The sequence below is a fragment of the Plecotus auritus genome (genome assembly GCF_963455305.1).
Source record: "Plecotus auritus genome assembly, chromosome: 9".
Classification (NCBI taxonomy): Eukaryota; Metazoa; Chordata; class Mammalia; order Chiroptera; family Vespertilionidae; genus Plecotus; species Plecotus auritus.
This window is the reverse complement of record NC_137783.1, coordinates 81427872-81447951: the sequence shown is the minus strand read 5'-3', so window position 1 is coordinate 81447951 and position 20080 is coordinate 81427872. Positions and strand designations below refer to the sequence as shown.

The window sequence follows — 20080 nt, the reverse complement described above, 5'->3', positions numbered from 1 at the left end:
GTCACAGTTTGAATCCTGGTCAGGGCACATGCTTGGGTTGTGGGCTTGATCCCCAGTAGGGGGCATGCAGAAGGCAGCCAATCGATGATTCTCTCTCATCATTGATGTTTCTATCTCTCCTTCCCTCTCCCTTCCACTCTGAGAGCAATAAAAACATATATATATATTTTTAAAAGTGTACTATTGTTTCTAAAATAAGGATTAGCAAATATAAACTCTGTTTTGCAGGATGTCTTAAAGGAATGTGATCTTTGCAACAACTTTGTATCTATTACTGCCAATGTTTGTTTTTAATTTATTGGAAAACAAAGATATTCCTTGTAAAAAAAAGTTAAAAAATGTGTATCATATACAAAATTATAAAATAATACCTGGTAAAGCCAATTTATTATTTTTGTGCATTTCCTTAAAAGCTTGGTTCAAATCTTCAGATACTTTTATGTCCTGAAACATTCTAGCAAGTTTGTTTACATAGTCTGCTGGCATACCAACTTCCTACGAAAACCAAAGACAGAAGTATTAAATAATATCCTTCCTCTCATTATTACAATGTTTACAGTCTAATACCTACTAAATGTAATTCTTAGAAAGTAAATAAGATAGTACAGGCAATCCTGGCTTTCTTTGCACAATTCTAATACGCATAAATTTCAGTTACTCAGTATTATAAATAACTCCAGGACACCAACAACACAGCTCAACTTTCAGTTACCACTATGTGTTAAATATGAGTAATGCACATTTCCTCATAACTGAAGTTTTTTCACAAAGAAATAAAACACTGAAAGTTTATTTTAAATCACAGTGTACTAAATAAATACTGATTTTGCTAATTTTTCATTTTCCTACATATTTATATTAGACAATAAAGCTTTTAATGTATTGGCAAAAATTTCTTAAATCAGTCACAAAATATTTTTTTCCACTGACTTAATATTAAGATCACTTTGCATAGTCTCAGTTTGCACAGTAATTTTTATTATCCTACACTACAAAGCAGGTTTACCTATAAATCTGCAATTTGAAATATATATAAATGAAAGACATAAAATACCCTATCTAATAAAAGAGTAATATGCAAATTAACCATCACTCCGCTACACCAACAAGCCATGCCCACCAGCCAATCAGGAGCGAGTATGCAAATTAACCCAACCAAGATGGCTGCAGCCACGAAGAGAGCAGGAGGGAGGCTTGGGTTTCCCCAGCGATGGAGGAAGCCAAGCTTTCCGCACACCCTGGCTGGCCCAGGCCTCCGCTCCAGGCTACAAAGTTTCAATTGTAGAAGATAAATAAATCCCAGATACCAAGGCCTCTGCTTGGGTCGCCGGGGAGTGTGGCCGGCCTGCAAACCACCACAGGCCCCTCACCCAGGATGCCCTATGCCCCAAGGGAACCCCCACCCTGATCCGGGACACCCTTCAGGGCAAACCAGCTGCCCCCCACCCATGCACTAGGCCTCTATCCTATCTAATAAAAGAGTAATATGCAGATTGACCATCACTCCAACACACAAGATGGCTGCCCCCATGTGGTCAAAGATCCTGCCTCCATGTGGACACAAGATGGCCAGCAGGGGAGAGCAGTTGGGAGGGACCAGGCCTAAAAGGGAGGGCAGTTGTGGGCAATCAAGCCTGCAGGGGAGGGCAGTTAGGGGTGACCAGGCTGGCAGAGGAGGGAAGTTGGGGGCAAACAGGCTGGCACGGGAGCAGTTAGACATCAATCAGGCTGGCAGGGGAGTGGTTAGGGGGTGATCAGTCTGGCAGGAAAAAGCGGTTAGGGGCAATCAGGAAGGCAGGCAGGCGAGCAGTTGGGAGCCAGCAGTCCTGGATTGTGATCGGTGGGATCGGGCCTAAACGGGCGGTCGGACATCCCTCAAGGGGTCCCAGATTGGAGAGGGTGCAGGCTGGGCTGAGGGACAACCCTCCACCCCCCCCCCGTGCACGAATTTTGTGCACCGGGCCTCTAGTTTATGTATAATAATTATTATATATAATTTTATTGTTATATATCAATATAACACAGTATATAATGCCATATATATAAATGAAAAACACATTTTAATGTAACTCAAATTCCATTAAAATGAACTGGGAGGAACAGACAAAATATTTTGATAGGGGAATTTAGTCACAATCAGTAATGATTACCCTAAATAAGCCATCATCTTTTACCTATTCATTCGTTTTGATATACAGAAGTATTTAGTATGGAAAACACCTTAAAAATGAAATGATCTATTCTGTGGCCTATTTAATAAGGTCAGTTCAAATGATTAAAGGTGCTTCACTAAAATTCTTTATTAAAAAATAAAATTATTAGATATCACATTATGTTATCTGATTGATGCTATATGCTTATAAAATATTCCCTATTTCTTCAACTCTAAAGATATCACAAAAATGTGTTACTTAACTCCACATATGAACCATCTGTTATATTAAGAAAACCAAATATTTTTTAAAAATTCACTTACTCTTAGCCACTCGACCATATTCTCTTCAATTTCACTATCAGCAGAGATGTCCAATATAAGACGTCGTGTCAAATGAGCTTTGTGATATCTCATAAAAACGTCTTTGTTTTGTACGTATTTGAGTACCAAGAGCTGTACAGAAAACAAGGTTACTGTCAATTCATATATACATCTCTCTCATTCAGAACTTCCTATATCTCCCAATTGTCAAAATTCACAAATTCATATAAGCATATACAGAGAGAGGGGCCTACTAAATTGCCCATTTCTGATACATTACCTCACAAGTTAGCAAATTTGAGACAATAACCAAATAACCTTTTAATTCCTACAAACATCAATTTTTCAAATTTTATATATATGTAATAAAACTTTACATAAAAAGCAATGGTTCTTTCCAATTTTCTCTTTTGCATATCTTCTTCACTTGTTTCTGACACTAATCTTCTCTTTAGGCCTTTTTGTCTATTGTTACTTCTTATTTTCCTGGGCTTATATTACATGACACTAACAACCAGAAAAAAAAATGAAAACAATAAATTGCTTATTTAACTCGCTCATCCCTAGTTACCTATTTTGGACTCACACAAAAAGAAAGAGGTGAAAAACTCCGTCTCAACAATCATTCTATCACCATCATCACCATTCCCTTCTTCCCCCCAACTTTTTGACCTTTAATATGTGCTAGAATTTAACTGCCTAAAAATAATCAATAAAGAGAAGAATTAAATGCTATTTCCCTTTCTGGAAGTTATAGAATAAAAGTTTGCAGGAAGAAAAAACACTGCCCTATAAAGATCTTGCACTATAAAATTTCATATTAGTTTCTTATAAATATACATTTTTTAAAAATTGATGCTATCACAGAAAGTCTTATAAGTAAACTACAAATTCAAAGTCCAGTCATTAAAAACTTTGAAATTAAAAAAAATTATGTACCACTTCTTTAAGTTTTGCTTCAATTTCTTCAGAAGTTAGTTTTTTGCTTAATGGTGTTTTTCTTAGCAACATGTCACAGTAATTGGCAAGCAGCTCAGGGCATTTTGATTCAGGCTGAGTTTTTAATCCTACCCTAAAAAAGAAATTAAAACCAATTAATAAAAAAATAATTGATATCTGCAAATATTTTTTCTGAAGCCAATTTTTCACAAATTTCTTATGTTGTATTAATTCAGTGATCAGGATTGGGACTTGGGTGAGCAAGAAGACATCTTGGGTGCACAATTTAAGGGCACACACGCTTAGGTTCTCGGAGAGCTAGACCTACTAGACCTTAAAATTTTATACCCTAGGTGCCTCTGTGCCTCATTCTAGTAGTGACCTTGCCAACTATATATATATAATTTGTTTTATTTTTTTGTTAATCCTCACTTGAGGATATTTTTCCATTGAAAGGGGAGAGTAGAAGAGAGAGGGAAAGACAGAGAGAAACATCAATGTGAGAGAAATACATAGATTGGTTGCCTCCTGCACGAGCCCTGACCCGGCCGAGGAGGATCCTGCAACCAATGCCCTTGACCGGAATCGAACACAGGACCCTTTGGTCTGTAGGCTGATGTTCTATCCACTGAGCCAAATCGGCTAGGACTATTATTATTTTTTTAAATATATTTTTATTGGGGGGGGGGGCAATGGGTGGGAGGTATGGACACATATGTAATACCTTAATCAATAAAAAAATTTAAATTTAAAAATAAAATATGTTTCTATTGATTTTGAGAGAGAGAGAAAGGGAAAAGAATAGAGAGATAGAAACATTGATGAGAAACATTATCAATTGGCTGCATGCCCCCTACTGAGGATCAAGCCTGCAACCCAGTCATGTGCCCTGATCGGGAATCAAACGCGTGACCTCTTGGTTCCTGGGTCAATGCTCAACTACTGAACTATACCGGCTGGGTGCCAATGATCTTCAAAAGATTTTATTTATATACTTGCTAAAATACTTTTGAATTAAAATTATTTTTATTTTTTTAAAATATATTTTATTGATTTTTTTTACAGAGAGGAAGGAAGAGAGATAGATAGTCAGAAACATCGATGAGAGAGAAACATCGATCAGCTGCCTCCTGCACACCTCCTACTGGGGATGTGACCGCAACCAAGTTACATGACCTTGACCGGAATCGAACCTGGGACCTTTCAGTCCGCAGGCCGACGCTCTATCCACTGAGCCAAACCGGTTTTGGCTAAAATTATTTTTAAATGAATTTATTGGAATGACATTGGATAACAAAATTATGCTTCCAATGTACAATTCTGTAATACATTACCTGTGTATTGCATTGTGTAAACCCATGCATATCTACAAGTTAACATTTAAAACTTTTCATTACTAATATGTTAACATAAAACTATTCCTTCACTCTCTGAAATGTTTCTTTCGAATGTAACCTAAATTCTAAAGTGATATGGTTGGTAGCTACTATCATCCATTTAAAAACACTGCAAACTCAAAACTGAAGGTCATAGGTTTGACTCCCAGTCAGGGCACATACCTAAGTTTCAGGTTTGATCCTAGGTCAGGGCATGTATGGAGGCAATCGATCAATGTATCTCTCTCATATCCATGTTTCTTTCTCTTTCTCAAATAAAATTAAAAAAAAAAATAAAATGTTTTAGCTTGTGAAATTTGTTTAAAATAGCAATTCTCAGCTAGAAATTACATCAAAACATATTTCCAATTGACCGTTAGTGCTACTTAGCACTACTGTGAAGTTACTATAGCTCAGATTTATTACTATTTCATTACATTCCGACTTTCTGATTTTTCTATAATAGTATTCAGCACAAGTAAATTCGTCCTATAAATGACAGATCAATTTTAAAAAATGGTAAACAAAAATTTGCATTAATTTCCACTTTTAGGAAGTTGAGTCATATTCTATGCTTTTATAGGTAATAAAATAACTTTAATGACTAATGATGGTGAAAAACAATCAAGTAGAGATGCTAAAAGAAAAAGAAGAAAACATTTTTCCAGGTGGGTACTTGAAATATCTATGGGGAGAGGGGGACACTTTGTAAACTATTTGATTGTCTAACCACTATGCTGTACATCTGAAACGAATACAAAATAATATTGAATGTAAACTATAATTGAAAAATAAAATTAAAAACATTTTTCTACTTAAAAAATAAGATTAACATTTTTTTGGTCATAAAAGAAGATAACTTAATACACAATTAAAAACTGAGGCAGAGTTTTTAATAATCAAATGTTGCAAAAATCATAAAGTAAAAAAATGAAACAAAAAACAAACCTATTAAGATTAGAAAAATAGGGCACTTTGCATACTCAATAACATATATAACACTTCAAAAAATTTATGCAATTTAAACATATAATTAAAAAAACCCTTACCCTTTCTGCTTCAAAGGTAATTCAAGTTTAAATATGGTAGCGTCATTAACAACTGCTTTATATGCCTGCAAATAATTTAAAATAAAATTTAAAGATTCTTTTTGATATTTAAAATATCGTTAGATAAGTAGTTACAATTCCAAAAATACATAAAAATATAAATTAGTTTTATTTTTAATGGTGTATCTGGCCTGATAGAATGTTTTAAGTAAATGACTTCAGCATTCTCTTTGTTATTTTATGATTATCATTATCTTCAAGTTCCTGGGGTCTTAATTCTGCCTGACAACCATACCATTTTCTCTTGTCCACAAATTATCCCAGAAAACATTTTCATATTATCTCTTTTCTCATCAAACCTCCAGTATTTCCTCCATGTACACTCCTGGCTGACGATGTAGCTTCCTATTTCACTGAGAAAACTAATAATCAGAATTCCCTCCCATTTCTCTTGCATCACCAACTTTTTCCTTCTCCATTGTTTCTGTACCTTCAGCATACAAACAAATTATTATTTTTTAAATCTTAAACATTCTCTGTTAGCTTTGTCCACTTTCAGCTACTGTCCCATTTCTCTATTTTAAGCTAACCTCCTGGAGGAACTAACTCCCTTTCTACAACTTCTCTACTGCCGTTCTTATTGGAAACCATTCCAAGCACGCTTTCACACCACTACTCCACCCAATCGTTCTGTCAGAGTCACTCACTGCCTCCCTGTTGCTGAAGATAATGGTTAATCCCCATCTTATTGGACCTGTCAGGAGCATTTTAAAACCGCACATCATGCCCTCTTCATGAAAGTGCTTTTCCACTTGTTTTCTAGCACACCACACTCTCCTGGTCATTCTACCCATTCTCCTTTCATAAGGAAAGATGGTTCCTCATCATTCTGATAACTAAATTTAGAATGCACCAGGCCAGTTTTTGGTTCTCTTTTCTGTCCTGACACATTACGTTGGTGATCATAGTAGTGTAAGTGCTTTAATATCACCTATATGCTGAAGCTCCCAAATTTATTTTTTTCAGGCCCACTCCCTCCCTTAAACTCCAGACTTGACATTGCTACATGGATGTTTAATAAACATTTCAAAGTTAACTTGTCTAGAATTGAATTCCTAATCTCTCTGCAACCATCTCTCCCTAACATACTTCTTCTAGTCTTCCCCTTCTCAGCAAGCATATGCTTCTAATTGATCAGAACAAAAATCTGAGTGGCATCCTGGAATGGTCCCTTTCTGTCACACTCCACATCTGATTCATTACCAAATCCTGTGTAGTCTATTTTCATTATGTAATCAGAATTCAACCACTTTTGACTACCTGTACCCACTATTGTTCTGGGCCATGCTTCTACCATAATTTAATTGAATTATTTAAATAGGTTCTTAACTGATATTTTTGCTTCTTCTCTTGCCCCCCTTCAGTCTATTCAGCAGCCAGGTGATCCTGTTAAAATGTAAGTCAGCCCTAACTGGTTTGGCTCAGTGGATAGAGCGTCAGCCTGCGGACTGAAGGGTCCCAGGTTCGATTCCGGTCAAGGACATGTACCTCGGTGGCGGGCACATCCCCAGTAGGGGGTGTGCAGGAGGCAGCTGATCGATGTTTCTCTCTCATTGATGTTTCTAACTCTCTATCCCTCTCCCTTCCTCTCTGTAAAAAATCAATGAAGTATATATTTTTTAAAAAGTGGAAATTTTATTTAAAAAAAATGTAAGTCAGGTCCTGTCATTCTGTTCAAAAGCTTTCAATGACTTTCCAAACCCAACTAAGAGGAAAAGCCATGGTCCACAGAGTCTTATATGCCCTGAATTCTTGTTACCTCTTTGACTTTATTTTCTACTATTCTCTCCCTCATTCAATCCACTCTGGCCAAATTGACGTCTTTCTTCTATGCTCCTGGAACATGACTGTATATTCCTGCTGTAGAGCTTTTGCTCCGGCTGGAACACTCTTCCCTCAGACAGACACATGACTCATTCTAATTAGCCTCAATCTTGATTCAAATGTCACCTCAAAGAAGCCTTTGCAGGCCATTTAATTTAATATTTCAATAATACTAAAAAACAGAAAAAACATTCTTGGAAAAATAAGGAAGAGCAAGTTTCTGGCTAAATTCTAATTCACAAGTATACCCAATGCTTACAAAAACGTACAACAAACCAAATATAATAAATATAGTTGCCCTCAAAAAAAAAATATATAGTTGCCCTCACTGATGAAAAATCAGAGTTCCTAAGTTTTTAATTTCTTATTAAAATAAACTATGACATGTAATAGGCAAACTAAGTATAAAACGCATATCAATTCAGTTTTCCATAAACAGAATTATACGATATTCTTTTCTGTACTTTGCTTTTATTCAGTAAACAATGTATCTTTCCAAATCTAAATAAAGAACAAGTAATGACAATAGTGTTACTATACAGGAATACATACCTTATCTCTTGCAGTGAGAAATCGGGGATCATCTTGAAAAGCTTCTTTGACGAGTTTACTGAATCTATTAAATAGTGTAAGTAACTGCTCAACATATTTCTCAGAGTCCTAAAAATAAAACGTTTTATAGTCAACCGAGTTTTTAAAAAGAAAAGAATACAAAAAAGTGAGAAAATATAAACATAATTTTAATAAAACCCGATAGTCTTAAAATTTGGGAAATTTTCTGAAAACAAATTTCCTTAAAATAAATGAGTTCCAACATCACTGATTCCCAATCAATTACTGTTTTAAATACCCAAATCTCCATTTAAAAAATAAACTTGATATTCATCAGTCACTGCCACTGAGGAAAACTTACAGTAGTAATAGTTTCAGCAGCTGCTACCATATCTGCAAGGCCAGCACTAATGATATGTTCCTCCAAGTCTTTCAACATTGGCTCTATCCCATTAGGAACTTTGTCCATCAATGAAAACATTAAATGTAATTCTGAAAGGATAGAACACACACATGTAATCACTGCAACCATCAGAATAAGTTTTCTCTTTGATTGTATGATGGGTGTAGAACACCTATGACAGTAAGAGTTTGGAGAAATATTAGTTTGAAGTTGATAATATTTTGTGGGTACAATTAGTTCAGGAGTTGTTATAGTAAAGTACTATAAATTCCTGATCCACCTTGTCAGTTTGACAAAAAGTAATTAAAAAAAAAAAACTAATGAAAAATGATCACATACTGTAAAACCCCACTTTTTTAAAAAGTGGATCATTTGACTGTCGATACAGGGAATATTTTATTCTAAGAAGTACAACCGTTTATACAGAACAGTAGCACATTTTATGAAGTACTAGTAGATATAATATTAAATACAATATCATATCACTAAAGGGTAAAAAAAATCATCTCATCAGATTGTTCAGAGTAATGATTATAAAATAAAAGTTTATTAGTGATAATATAAAGCTGTATTCATAAAGAATTTTTCAGTGTTCAAAAGCATTTTCTCAGGTTATACCATTTAATTGACCTTCACAAAAATCTTACTTCACAGAACTGGTTACTACTAAATAAATACTTTTGGAGGGAGTCCAAAATGGATCAGATATAACTCTACTTAGTCTGGCATACAGAAATTCAACATTGAAGCCATTGAGCAGCTTGCTTTTATTACTTCTATAAAGTGTATGAACTTAAGTGAATTGAAAGACATACTTTAATGCAACTAGAGATTAAATGGGAACTTGCAATTATACATACTAAAATTTGGAGAGGAATACATCAAAATGTCAAAAGTGGTTCTCTGGGTAGTAGGGAATATGAATCATTTATACTGTATTCTTTTTGGTTGTAATGTACTTGCCACTCAAATACATCTTTATTAAGAAAACACTTAAGTAATTAAAAAAAACAATTCTGAAATCTTGAGTTCTAAAATTTTTTGGGAGAGGGAAGAATATTAACATGGAATGCTTTATTACTTTCTAAAAATATTTGCTGCAAGGTTCCACACAAAATTCAGATACCTAGTTCTATCCTATACCATATGTTTACCATTTAAATTACCCTTTAAAAACAGAGGCCTGCCCTGGCTTGTTTGGCTCAGTGGTTAGACTGCTGGCCCTGGGACTGTAGGGTTGCAGGTTTGATTCCTAGCTAAAGGCACGTACCTTGGTTGTAGGATCATCCAAGGTCCCTGTCGGGGCACATGTGGGAGGCAACCAATCAATGTGTCCCTCTTATATTGATGTTTCTCTTTCTCTCTCCCTGCTCTTCCTCCCTTCCACTCCCTCTAAAAAAAAAAAATCAATGGGAAAAATATCCTTGGGTGAGGATTAAAACACACACACACACAGTCATATTTCGAAGAATAAATCGAAATGCACACATATGCATTTGTGCATGTACTGATGATACCTAAGGGGGGGAAATGCTTAACATGTAAGTGTATAATCTTCACAGTGCTTCTAACTGTGCTAAATATTTTATCACTAGTAGCCCTGCGCATGAATCCATGTGCCAGTAGCTCTCTGCAGGGCCTGGCCGCTCCGTGCCCGCTGCCCAGAGGCTCTCCGCAACCCAGAGGCCCATCCACGGCTGGGTGTGGAATGCTTGCCTCATTGCCGCGGCGACGAAGCAAGCATTCCGCCAGGCCACTCATGCTGCCCGCCCTCAGCAGCCGCCTCCCCGGGATTGGGGGACTCCGGCGGGGCTGAGAGGACTGGGTGCCACCATCTTGTGGCTATGGGCGCCGCTGTCTTTGTGATGGAGTGACGATTAATTTGCATATTATCCTTTTATTAGATAGGATTTTCTTTAAGCACAGTTTACTTCAACAAATATACCTATGTATAAAAGAGTGATTTAATAGCAATTTATTAAAAGTGATCTGTCTCAAAGATATCCCCTTAAAAAATGAGAACTTTAAGTGATATTTTACCTACTTTCAGTTTCATTTCGCTTGATCATGCCTTGGCACTCTGCTAAGATAGTTTCTTTAAAGGATGTCACCAGGGCATTTACACAGCATTCCATGAGCTGAAATATATAAAAAATTGGTCAAGTCTATTATAAGCACAAATTTATTCCACTTCATTTTGCTTTATAGCCCCATTAAACTATATTTTTCAACAACAGCAAAAAATTAAGTATACTAAAAGTAGATTTTACTTACCTTTATTACAGGAATGTTGAAGATGGAAAATCTACACTAGTTTACCAGAGTATGCTTCCCTCTAAGGAAAAGGCTATTGAACTTGGGTTCTCTCTGGAAATTTTTTTTAAATTTTTTATTTTTTAAATTAAAAAAAAATATATTTTATTGATATTTTACAGAGAGAGGGATAGAGAGCTAGAAACATAGATGAGAGAGAAACATCTATTAGCTGCCTCCTGCACACCCCCCCACTGGCGATGTGCCTGCAACCAAGGTACATGCCCTTGACTGGAATTGAACCTGGGACCCTTTAGTCCGCAGGCCGACGCTCTATCCACTGAGCCAGACCAGTTTCGGCTTCTCTGGAAATTTTAACAAAACTCCCCAAAGGAGGGATGGGAAACAATGACACACACACAAAACAAAATGAAAATAAAACTTTAATGAACTCTTCTGGAGAGTCTGTGTTGGAATTAGATTCTAAAATTCTAAAAGTACTCATACATTCATTCAATAAACCATCATTGGATGCCTACTATGTATGGGTACCAAAGAAGTGTTTAGGAAACTAAGAAGAGTGAGATATAATCATTGCTTTGGCAAAACACACACACACACACACACACACACACACACACACACACACACACAAGCAATAAAAGGAACTACATACTTCTTTCATCCATAGATGAAATTTAAATTGGATCTTAAAAATAAGTAGCAGTGCTAAAAGGACTGAATATTTTATAGGAATAATAAGCTGAATGTTTAAGAGAAGAGACAGACAGTGGAAGAGATAGCTAGAAAGGTAGGCTGGAGCCAGATCATGAATGAAAAATCTATGGTTTGGGATTTTATTCTATAGGTAGGGAAAAAAGAATAGAAGGTTTTCAACAGAGGACATAGGTAATGAGCTTCTATTTTCCCCCAAGTCATTTTTAAAAGATCAGTCAAATGGCAGCAAGGTACATGGTACTGAGTGAGTAGTAGGGAGGCTGGCATATGAGGCTGTTGACATATTTGAAGGAAGATGACCAGGGCTTAGTGTTCTATGTAACCCTCAGGAAAATTCACCCTATCCCATCCCTGCTCACTTGTATCATATAATTACTTACTCTTCTTGCAAGTATCAAATAAAATGAGTGGATTGTAGTACTAAAGCAAGATATACTGACGCTGATACACATCTTCTGAAAAGCAAATCATCTTTCTGTATTAAGAAAGGAAATCATGTGTGCCTTAAAAGTTCTTTGTTAAAATTTCCTTCTGGAATTAACATAATGTTGATACTTACTGAAGTTGAATTTAGAATTTAGGTAATGGATATTCATTACACTATTCTTTCTTCTTCTAAATATATTTTAAAATTTCCATAATAGAAAAGTCTTTTTCAGGTCCCTCTTTGAGAATTATGCTAACAACTTTAAAACCTATGTATGCTAATTTCTGTCCTAAGGAAAACAATACACATAAGAAGTGGTTGAGAATTTTCTGTCACACCAACTGCTGAGTAATCTCATTCTTTAAGTAGAAAATGCACAACTAAACATTTCCACCTTCAGTAGTAAAACTAGATTGAGAACAGGTAATTATATATAACTAATGAAGAAAAAAGAAAGTGCAGTTGAAATAAGCTCCAAGTCCAAGTCACTTCATCTGTTTTCTATTTCATTGAAAATTTACACTTGAACATAATCCAGTTCAGTACTAGTCCAAATTTTGCAAATTTCAAAGTTTTTTCTAGACCAGTGTTTTTCAAAATGTTTTGTAATCAGTTTTAATAGCTGTGACCAGCTTTTATTTATTATTATTTTAATCCTCACCTGAGAATACATTTTTATTGATTTTTTTAAAAAATATATTTTATTGATTTTTTACAGAGAGGAAGGGAGATGGATAGAGAGTTAGAAACATCGATGAGAGAGAAACATCGATCAGCTGCCTCCAACACACCCCCCACTGGGGATGTGCCCGCAACCAAGGTACATGCCCTTGACCGGAATCGAACCCAGGACCCTTCAGTCTGCAGGCCGACGCTCTATCCACTGAGCCAAACCGGTTTCGGCTGATTTTTTTTTAAGAGGGAGAAGGGAGAAGAAGGAGAGAGGGGGGAAGAGAGGAAGGTAGGGAGAGAGAGGGAGAGAGGAGAGAGAGAGAGAGAGAGAGAGAGAGAGAGAGAGAGAGAGAGAGAGAGAGAGAGAGAGAGAGAAACATCTTTAGTTGCCTCCTGGGTATGTGCCTTGACTGGGAATTGAACCCTGGACCCTTTGGTACACAGGATGATGCTCCAACCTGATGAGCCACACCAGCCAGGGCACAGCTTTTTAAAAAATTTTAATAATACAGAACAAAAAAATCAGAATGCATTACAAATAACAAAATTATTTCATAAAACTTTTGTTTCAAATATTTGCAAATGAACATAATACAAAATATTAAATGTATTTCTTATTGTGGGTTATGGTGGGGATTAAGAGAAGAGGCAAAGCTGAAACCGGTTTGGCTCAGTGGATAGAGCGTCGGCCTGCAGACTGAAGGGTCCCAGGTTCGATTCCAGTCAAGGGCATGTACCTTGGTTGCGGGCACATCCCCAGTGGGAGGTGTGCAGGAGGCAGCTGATCGATGTTTCTCTCTCATTGATGTTTCTAACTCTCTATCCCTCTCCCTTCCTCTCTGTAAAATATCAATAAAATATATTTAAAAAAAAAAAAAAAAAAAAAAAAGGAAAAAAAAAAGAGAAGAGGCAAAATTGAAAAATAATTGAAGTAAACTGAGCATAATTTGGTTAACTGCTTAAATGAAAGAACTTAGGGAAATAAAAGGTTGATGAAGCAGTTTCTAGCTTGAGAGGTTAAACAAATTATACTAATAGGTATGTTTTAATAAGCACTGACTCTGTGCCAAGCATTTTGCTAAATGGTTTACAGACATTATCTCATTTAACCAGCATGAAAACCTTATGAAGCACGTATTTAACATATGGGGAAATAAGCTTAGAGAGGCTAAGTAACTTGCAAATGCTGTACAGTTACTTTATAACTGTACTGCTATACGGTTACTGTCTTCAGCTGCAATATGAGATCAGGTACAGGACTCCACAGCCTATAATTTTTGTTACTACATTAACAGAGCAAATATATACTTAGTAATGACCATTTGCTCAGAACTGAGTTAAGTGTTATAAGAAATACAGAAGTATAAAACATGCTTTATATCCTCAATGATTTTTCAATCCAATTAAGAAATATAACTAATTACATATCTAAAAATGTGTGCATACTTCATATATAATAGAGGTATATCGAAAGTTCAACTTTATTAATAAAGCGAAGAAGTGAAAATATATCCATCATTATGACACTACAAACTTCGTAAGAACAGAGACTTGTTCTGCCCATTGCTATGTATTCATGGCCTCACACAGTTGGTGTTTAATAAAATAACACAACAAAGCAGTCTATAATATGCTATGAAATCAATAAATACAGTGTGAAATCAAATAAGAGAAAATTTATGAAAGCTAGAGAGTTTGGGGTAACTTTATTGTATAATGGGCTATAAGGATTCTGAAGGATTTAACAGGTAGAAAAAAAGTAAGAAAAATAGTAAGTAAAACATTTTAAAAAGAAGGTAAAACATTACTCAGAAATGAATCCAAGAAAAAAATGAATACTAGTAAAATAAGGTATATGAACAAGTTGGATGACTACTGGAGTAGGATGACTCTTACAGGACAGCATTAAGTTAGAAAAATAGTTTAGGGCCAAATTATGAAGGGTCTTGAAAATCAAGAGATAGGAAAGAATGATACCACAGCTTTTGAAAATTATTTTTTAAAATCCTCATCCAAGGAAATGTTTTGATTGATTTTAGAGAGAGAGGGAGGGAGAAGAGACAGAGAGAAAAATCGATGTGAGAGAAACATCAATTGGTTGCCTTCTGTACATGCCCTGACCGGGGATCAAACCCAAAACCTGGGTATAACCTGAGAACTAAACCCGAGACAATTTGGTGCATAGAATGATGCTCCACCAACTGAGCCATATTGGCTAGGGCTATTTTTAGAACAAAGAGGGAGAGAGAGAGAAAGAGAGAACATAAGAGAAACATTAATCAGGTTGTTTCCCATATGTGCCCCTGACCCTACCTACAAATGTACCCTGACTGGGAATCCAACCAGCAACCTTTTGGTGCACGGAATGATGCTCCAATAAACTGAACCACCTACCCAGCCAGGGCTATGATACTGTGGTTTTAGAATAAAGAAATAAAAGAATGAAAAAAAATATATAAAAGCCTAATATTCAAATTGTCCCCTTGGGAGTTCAACCAGGAGTTCCATCACTCGCTATGACATGCGCTGGCCACCAGGGGGCAGCGCGGAACCAAGGAAGGCCCCAATCCGCCCTGATTGCTGGCCAGGCCTAGGGACCCTACCCGTGCAAAAATTTTGTGTGCACCGGGCCTCTAGTGATATTTATAAAAGATTAGCTTGGACACCCAAAAGAAGAAATAAAAATCCTATATAATAAAAGCCTAATATGCTAAGTGCCCAACCGTTCGTTCAACCAGTTGCTATGATGCACACTGACCACCAGGAGGCAGATTCTCTGACCGGTAGGTTAGTTTGCTGCTGGGGTCTGGCCAATCAGGACTGGGCAAGATGGGTTGGACACGCCCTGGAGCTCTCCAGCAGTCCCTCCCCAGCCCTGATTGTACACCAGTGGGGTCCCTCGGCCTGGCCTGTGCCCTCTCATAATCCGGGACCCCTCAGGGCATGTTGAAGAGCCAGTTTTGGCCTGATCCTTGCAGGCCAGGCCAAGGGACCCACCAGTGCACAAATCTGTGCACCTGGCCTCTAGTGGTCTATAATATGAATAAAAATGCCCAAGCCTCTTTACATTCATGTATAAAATTAATGTAAAAAACTCTTTGATGCTATGAGATTGGCAAAATAAATAGACTGACAAAACCAAAATCAGCAAAAATAAACAGGCACACTGGTGATGGGAATAAGAATTACTATAATATTTCTAAAGATAAAGTTTGGTATTATGTACCAATTTGTGAAATGTACATACTCTGCTTCAGCATTCTCATTTCCAGGAAATTTTATTACAAGAGAATGCTACATGTGAGAAAAATATATGCATAATGATGTTAAAAAGACATCCTAACTGGTTTTTCTCAGTGGATAAAGCGTCAGTGAATGGTCCCGGGTTTGATTCCAGTCAAGGGCATGTACCTTGGTTGCTGGCTCGATCCCCAGTAGGGGGCATGCAGGAGGCAGTTGATTGATCTTTCTCTCTCATTGATGTTTCTAACTCTCTATCCCTCTTCCTTCCTATCTGTAAAATCAATAAAAATATATATTTTTAAAAAAGATATAGGTAGGTCAGTGGGACTGATTCCAAAATGGCAGCAGTGTAAGTAGAAGATACACTAATATGCTCCCAGGACCAAACTGAAAATACAATTAAAATACAAAAAAAACCCATCCTGAATAATCAACTGAAGACTAGCTGAAGAGAACCCTGATAACCAAGGACGGAAAGTGGAGACCACATAGGGACTAGTAGGAAGTACAAAGATACGAAAGGGCTGACCAGGCTCACATAGACAGCAGCTGAAATTCTGGAGGGATATCTCAGCTGTGGGGGGTTCCCACTGAGAACTCTGGGGTATAAACCCCAAGCTGATCTACCCAGCCCAGAGCACCAGAACTGAGAAAGGTGCCCACATAGCACCTGGACGTGGGAAGGAACAAGGCTGCTCTCTGCCTGGTAGAGACAGCTGGAAATGCAGGCACCCTCTTAAAGGGCCAATGTACAACACTGTGTGTGCAGCCACTCATCTTGGGCTTCAGCAGAGGGAGGACAGAGTGGACTGGAGCTGTGTGAGCAGAAACCAGGGTTGGGGGGCTTGGGGTTAGACCTCGGAAGGCAGACACTCAGTTTTCCTGTGCTGAATCGTTCTCTCACCCTGTAGAGGACATCTTTCTCTGGTGAACCTTTGCTATCCAGACAGTTTTTGCCTAGAGGGAAGGCAGTTGCCCCACCCTACTAGAAAACCTCTTGTCCCACCCTGTGGAGTTTCTGAGGCCAATTAAGAGACTAATGGGCCTCAGAAACAATAAGCCTGCAGGCAGAATCAATTGCCCCACCCTGTTGGAAAACCTCTCAGTCAACCCTGTGTTGATAGCCTAATGGTTTGGGTCATTGGATAGAGCATCGGCCTGCGGACTGAAGAGTCCCGGGTTCGATTCCGGTCAAGGGCATATACCTTGGTTGCAGGCACATCCCCAGTGGGGGGTGTGCAGGAGGCAGCTGATCGATGTTTCTCTCTCACTGATGTTTCTAACTCTCTATCCCTCTCCCTTCCTCTCTGTAAAAAGTCAATAAAATATATTTTTTAAAAAAGAATGAATATAACCAGACTGCAGGCAGAGGTGGGTCTTTAGAGCAAGCATGTCAAACTCAAAGGCTAACACAGGCCAAATAAACAAGGTTTAAGTTTATGTGGGCTGCAAAAAAACATGAGCTTCAATTTTCATAGAAATGAAGGTTTATTTCAAAAGTATAGTATAAAATAGAACAAGAGCAATGATAAAATTAATGTTTTCTTACATACCATTATATTGGCTGGGCTGCAAAAATATTCATTGTGGGCTGCATGCAGCCCACAGGCCATGAATTTGGCATGCTTGCTCTAGAGGCTTTGAGTATGCCTGATCTATTTGGGGCCCAGGGCTTGGAAAAGCAGATCTTGGTGCACATTTTGATCCTTTCCAAAGGAACTAAGTCCCAGCAGAGGGAGCCACAAGCTGTGGGTTGCTGATACTCAGGGCCAGCATCTGACACTGTCTAAAATAGGGATTGGGAAGTGTAGCAGATCTACCTACTATACGGTCACAAACCAAAATAGGTAGCCAAAGTGGGGAGGCAAAAAACCTCCAAATGAAAGAATAAGAGAATTCTTCAGAAGAAGAAATAAAAGAAACAAAGATAAGAAATTTATCAGACACAGAGTTCAGGATAATGATGGCAAAGATGCTCAACAGCATGAGAAAAGACATACTAACTATGAAGACATAGCACTAATAAAGAACACACTGGAAAGAATACACAGCAAATTAGGGGAAGTCGAGGACTGGATCAGTGAATTAAAAGACAGGGTAGAATAAAATCACTCAATCAGAGAACCAAAAAGAAAAAACAATTAAAAATAGGACAGTTTAAGGGAGCTGTGGAACAACATGAGACATAACAATATTTGCATTTTTGAAATGCCAGAAGGGGAAGAAAGTGAGCAAGGGATAGAGAACGTGTTTGAAGAAATAATGGCAGAAAACTTCCCTAACCTGGTGAAGGAATAAGTCACACAGGTATAGAAGGTAAAAAGAGTCCCAAGCAAGAAGAACCCAAACAGGCCGACAACCAAACACATCACAATTAAAATGCCAATAATGAAAGACAAAGAAAGAATCTTAAAGGCAGCAAGAGAAAAGCAATTTGTTATCTACAAAGGAGCTCCCATAAGGCTGTCAACTGATTTCTCATCAGAAACTCCACAGGCCAGAAGGGAATAGCATGAAGTATTCAAGGTAATGAAAAGCAAGGATCTGAAACCAAGATTACTATATCCAGCAAGGCTACCATTCAAAATAGAAGGTGAAATAAAGAGCTTCCCAGACAAAAAAAGGCTAAATATCACCACCATGCACTGAGGGGGCGGGGGGGGGGGGGGGAGCTCAGCCCGGCCTGTGCCCTCTCGCAGTCTGGGAGCCCTCAGAGGATGTCCAACTAAGCTGTCAGTCGGACATCCTTAGCGCTGCTGCGGAGGTGGGAGAGGATCCCACCACCCCACCACTGCCGCTGCGCTTGCCAGCCGTGAGCCCTGGCTTCTGGCTGAGCAGCACTCCCCCTGTGGGAGCGCACTAACCAGCAGGGGGCAGCTCCTGCGTTGAGCGTCTGCCCCCTGGTGGTCAAGTGCGCATCATAGCAACCGGTCATTCTGCCATTCAGTCGATTTGCATATTAGCCTTTTATTATATAGGATGATGAATAATAACTAAAGTGCCCATTATCAGAGGATTGGTTAGGTATACTAACACACATACACATATGATAAAAAATATACAGGTATTAAAAATGTTATAGAAGGATTTAGAGTAAGCATGTTAAATTTGCGGTCAAGACATGCGGCCCACCGGCTGCGAGTTTGATATGCTAGGTTTAGAGTAAAAATGCATGATGTCATAAATTTTTTTTAAAAAATGCTATAGGAAAGAAAGAGGAAGGAAGGGAGGGAGGGTGGGAAGAAAGAAAAGAGGGATCAACTAAGCAAATATGACAAAATGATGAACATTATTAAATCTGGGGGCTGGGTTCATTATATTATTTTTCTCAACTTTTATAAATATTTGAAAACTTTTATAACAAAGCTTTTCTTAAAAAGAGATTATAGTATAGATCCCTATGTGTTGAAAAATCTTTAGAATTCTATTCTATGTTGGCAAAAAGAAGAAAGGAAGGTTGCTTGATAGTGTTCTCTCCTTATTTGAAATGAGTTTGTTTTAACAAGAGGGTAAGTTTTTGGAGAACAGATACCATGTTATTCCTCTTTTGTATTTCTTCCCCATCATTTTCAAAGTACTATATACAGTCAACCCTGAATATATTCTTGTTATTTGAAAAATACATCTTGAATGAAAGAACAGTGATAAGCCATCTCTCTCACCTTGTATTCCCTTTCTGTCTCCTTTCGCTAGCTTCCGTGAAGAAAAAACTTTTTGCCATATGCCATCACTCCTGTATTTTGCCTGAGATGAGCACAACTTCTAAATCCAAAGCAATCTCTCCCCAGAGGTCTGCAAGGTGAAACACTTTAACTACCAATGTGCTTGATGATTTACCTTCCTCTATAGCAAAACTCTTCAAAGGTGATGCCTGCCATAAAACACAGCAGGCACTCAGTAACTGTCGAAAATGAAAGGTGGGAGAGGGAGGCTAAGTGATATAGTAGTCTTCTCTTAGTGGTATTCAATTTCAACAATTGGACTTCACTGAAATTTAGTAAGAAGCAACAAGAACAGTTCTGATTTCCATTAGTCATGTAATTCTGTATAAGTAATGGTTTGCTTTGC

At 37.6% G+C, this 20080-nt stretch overlaps 1 protein-coding gene across 1 annotated transcript in view; it reads right to left on the bottom strand.

Annotated features, from left to right (window-relative positions):
- CUL5 (cullin 5) overlaps window positions 1-20080 on the bottom strand; it is a 94935-nt gene that overhangs the window by 12463 nt on the left and 62392 nt on the right. Inside the window, exons 8-14 of the mRNA XM_080687021.1 lie at window positions 10724-10817; window positions 8638-8768; window positions 8277-8384; window positions 5841-5905; window positions 3416-3548; window positions 2477-2608; window positions 372-495 (exon numbers count right to left, since the gene is read on the bottom strand). Coding sequence (XP_080543147.1) covers window positions 372-495; window positions 2477-2608; window positions 3416-3548; window positions 5841-5905; window positions 8277-8384; window positions 8638-8768; window positions 10724-10817 — 787 coding nt within the window. The remainder of the gene's footprint in view (window positions 1-371; window positions 496-2476; window positions 2609-3415; window positions 3549-5840; window positions 5906-8276; window positions 8385-8637; window positions 8769-10723; window positions 10818-20080) is intronic.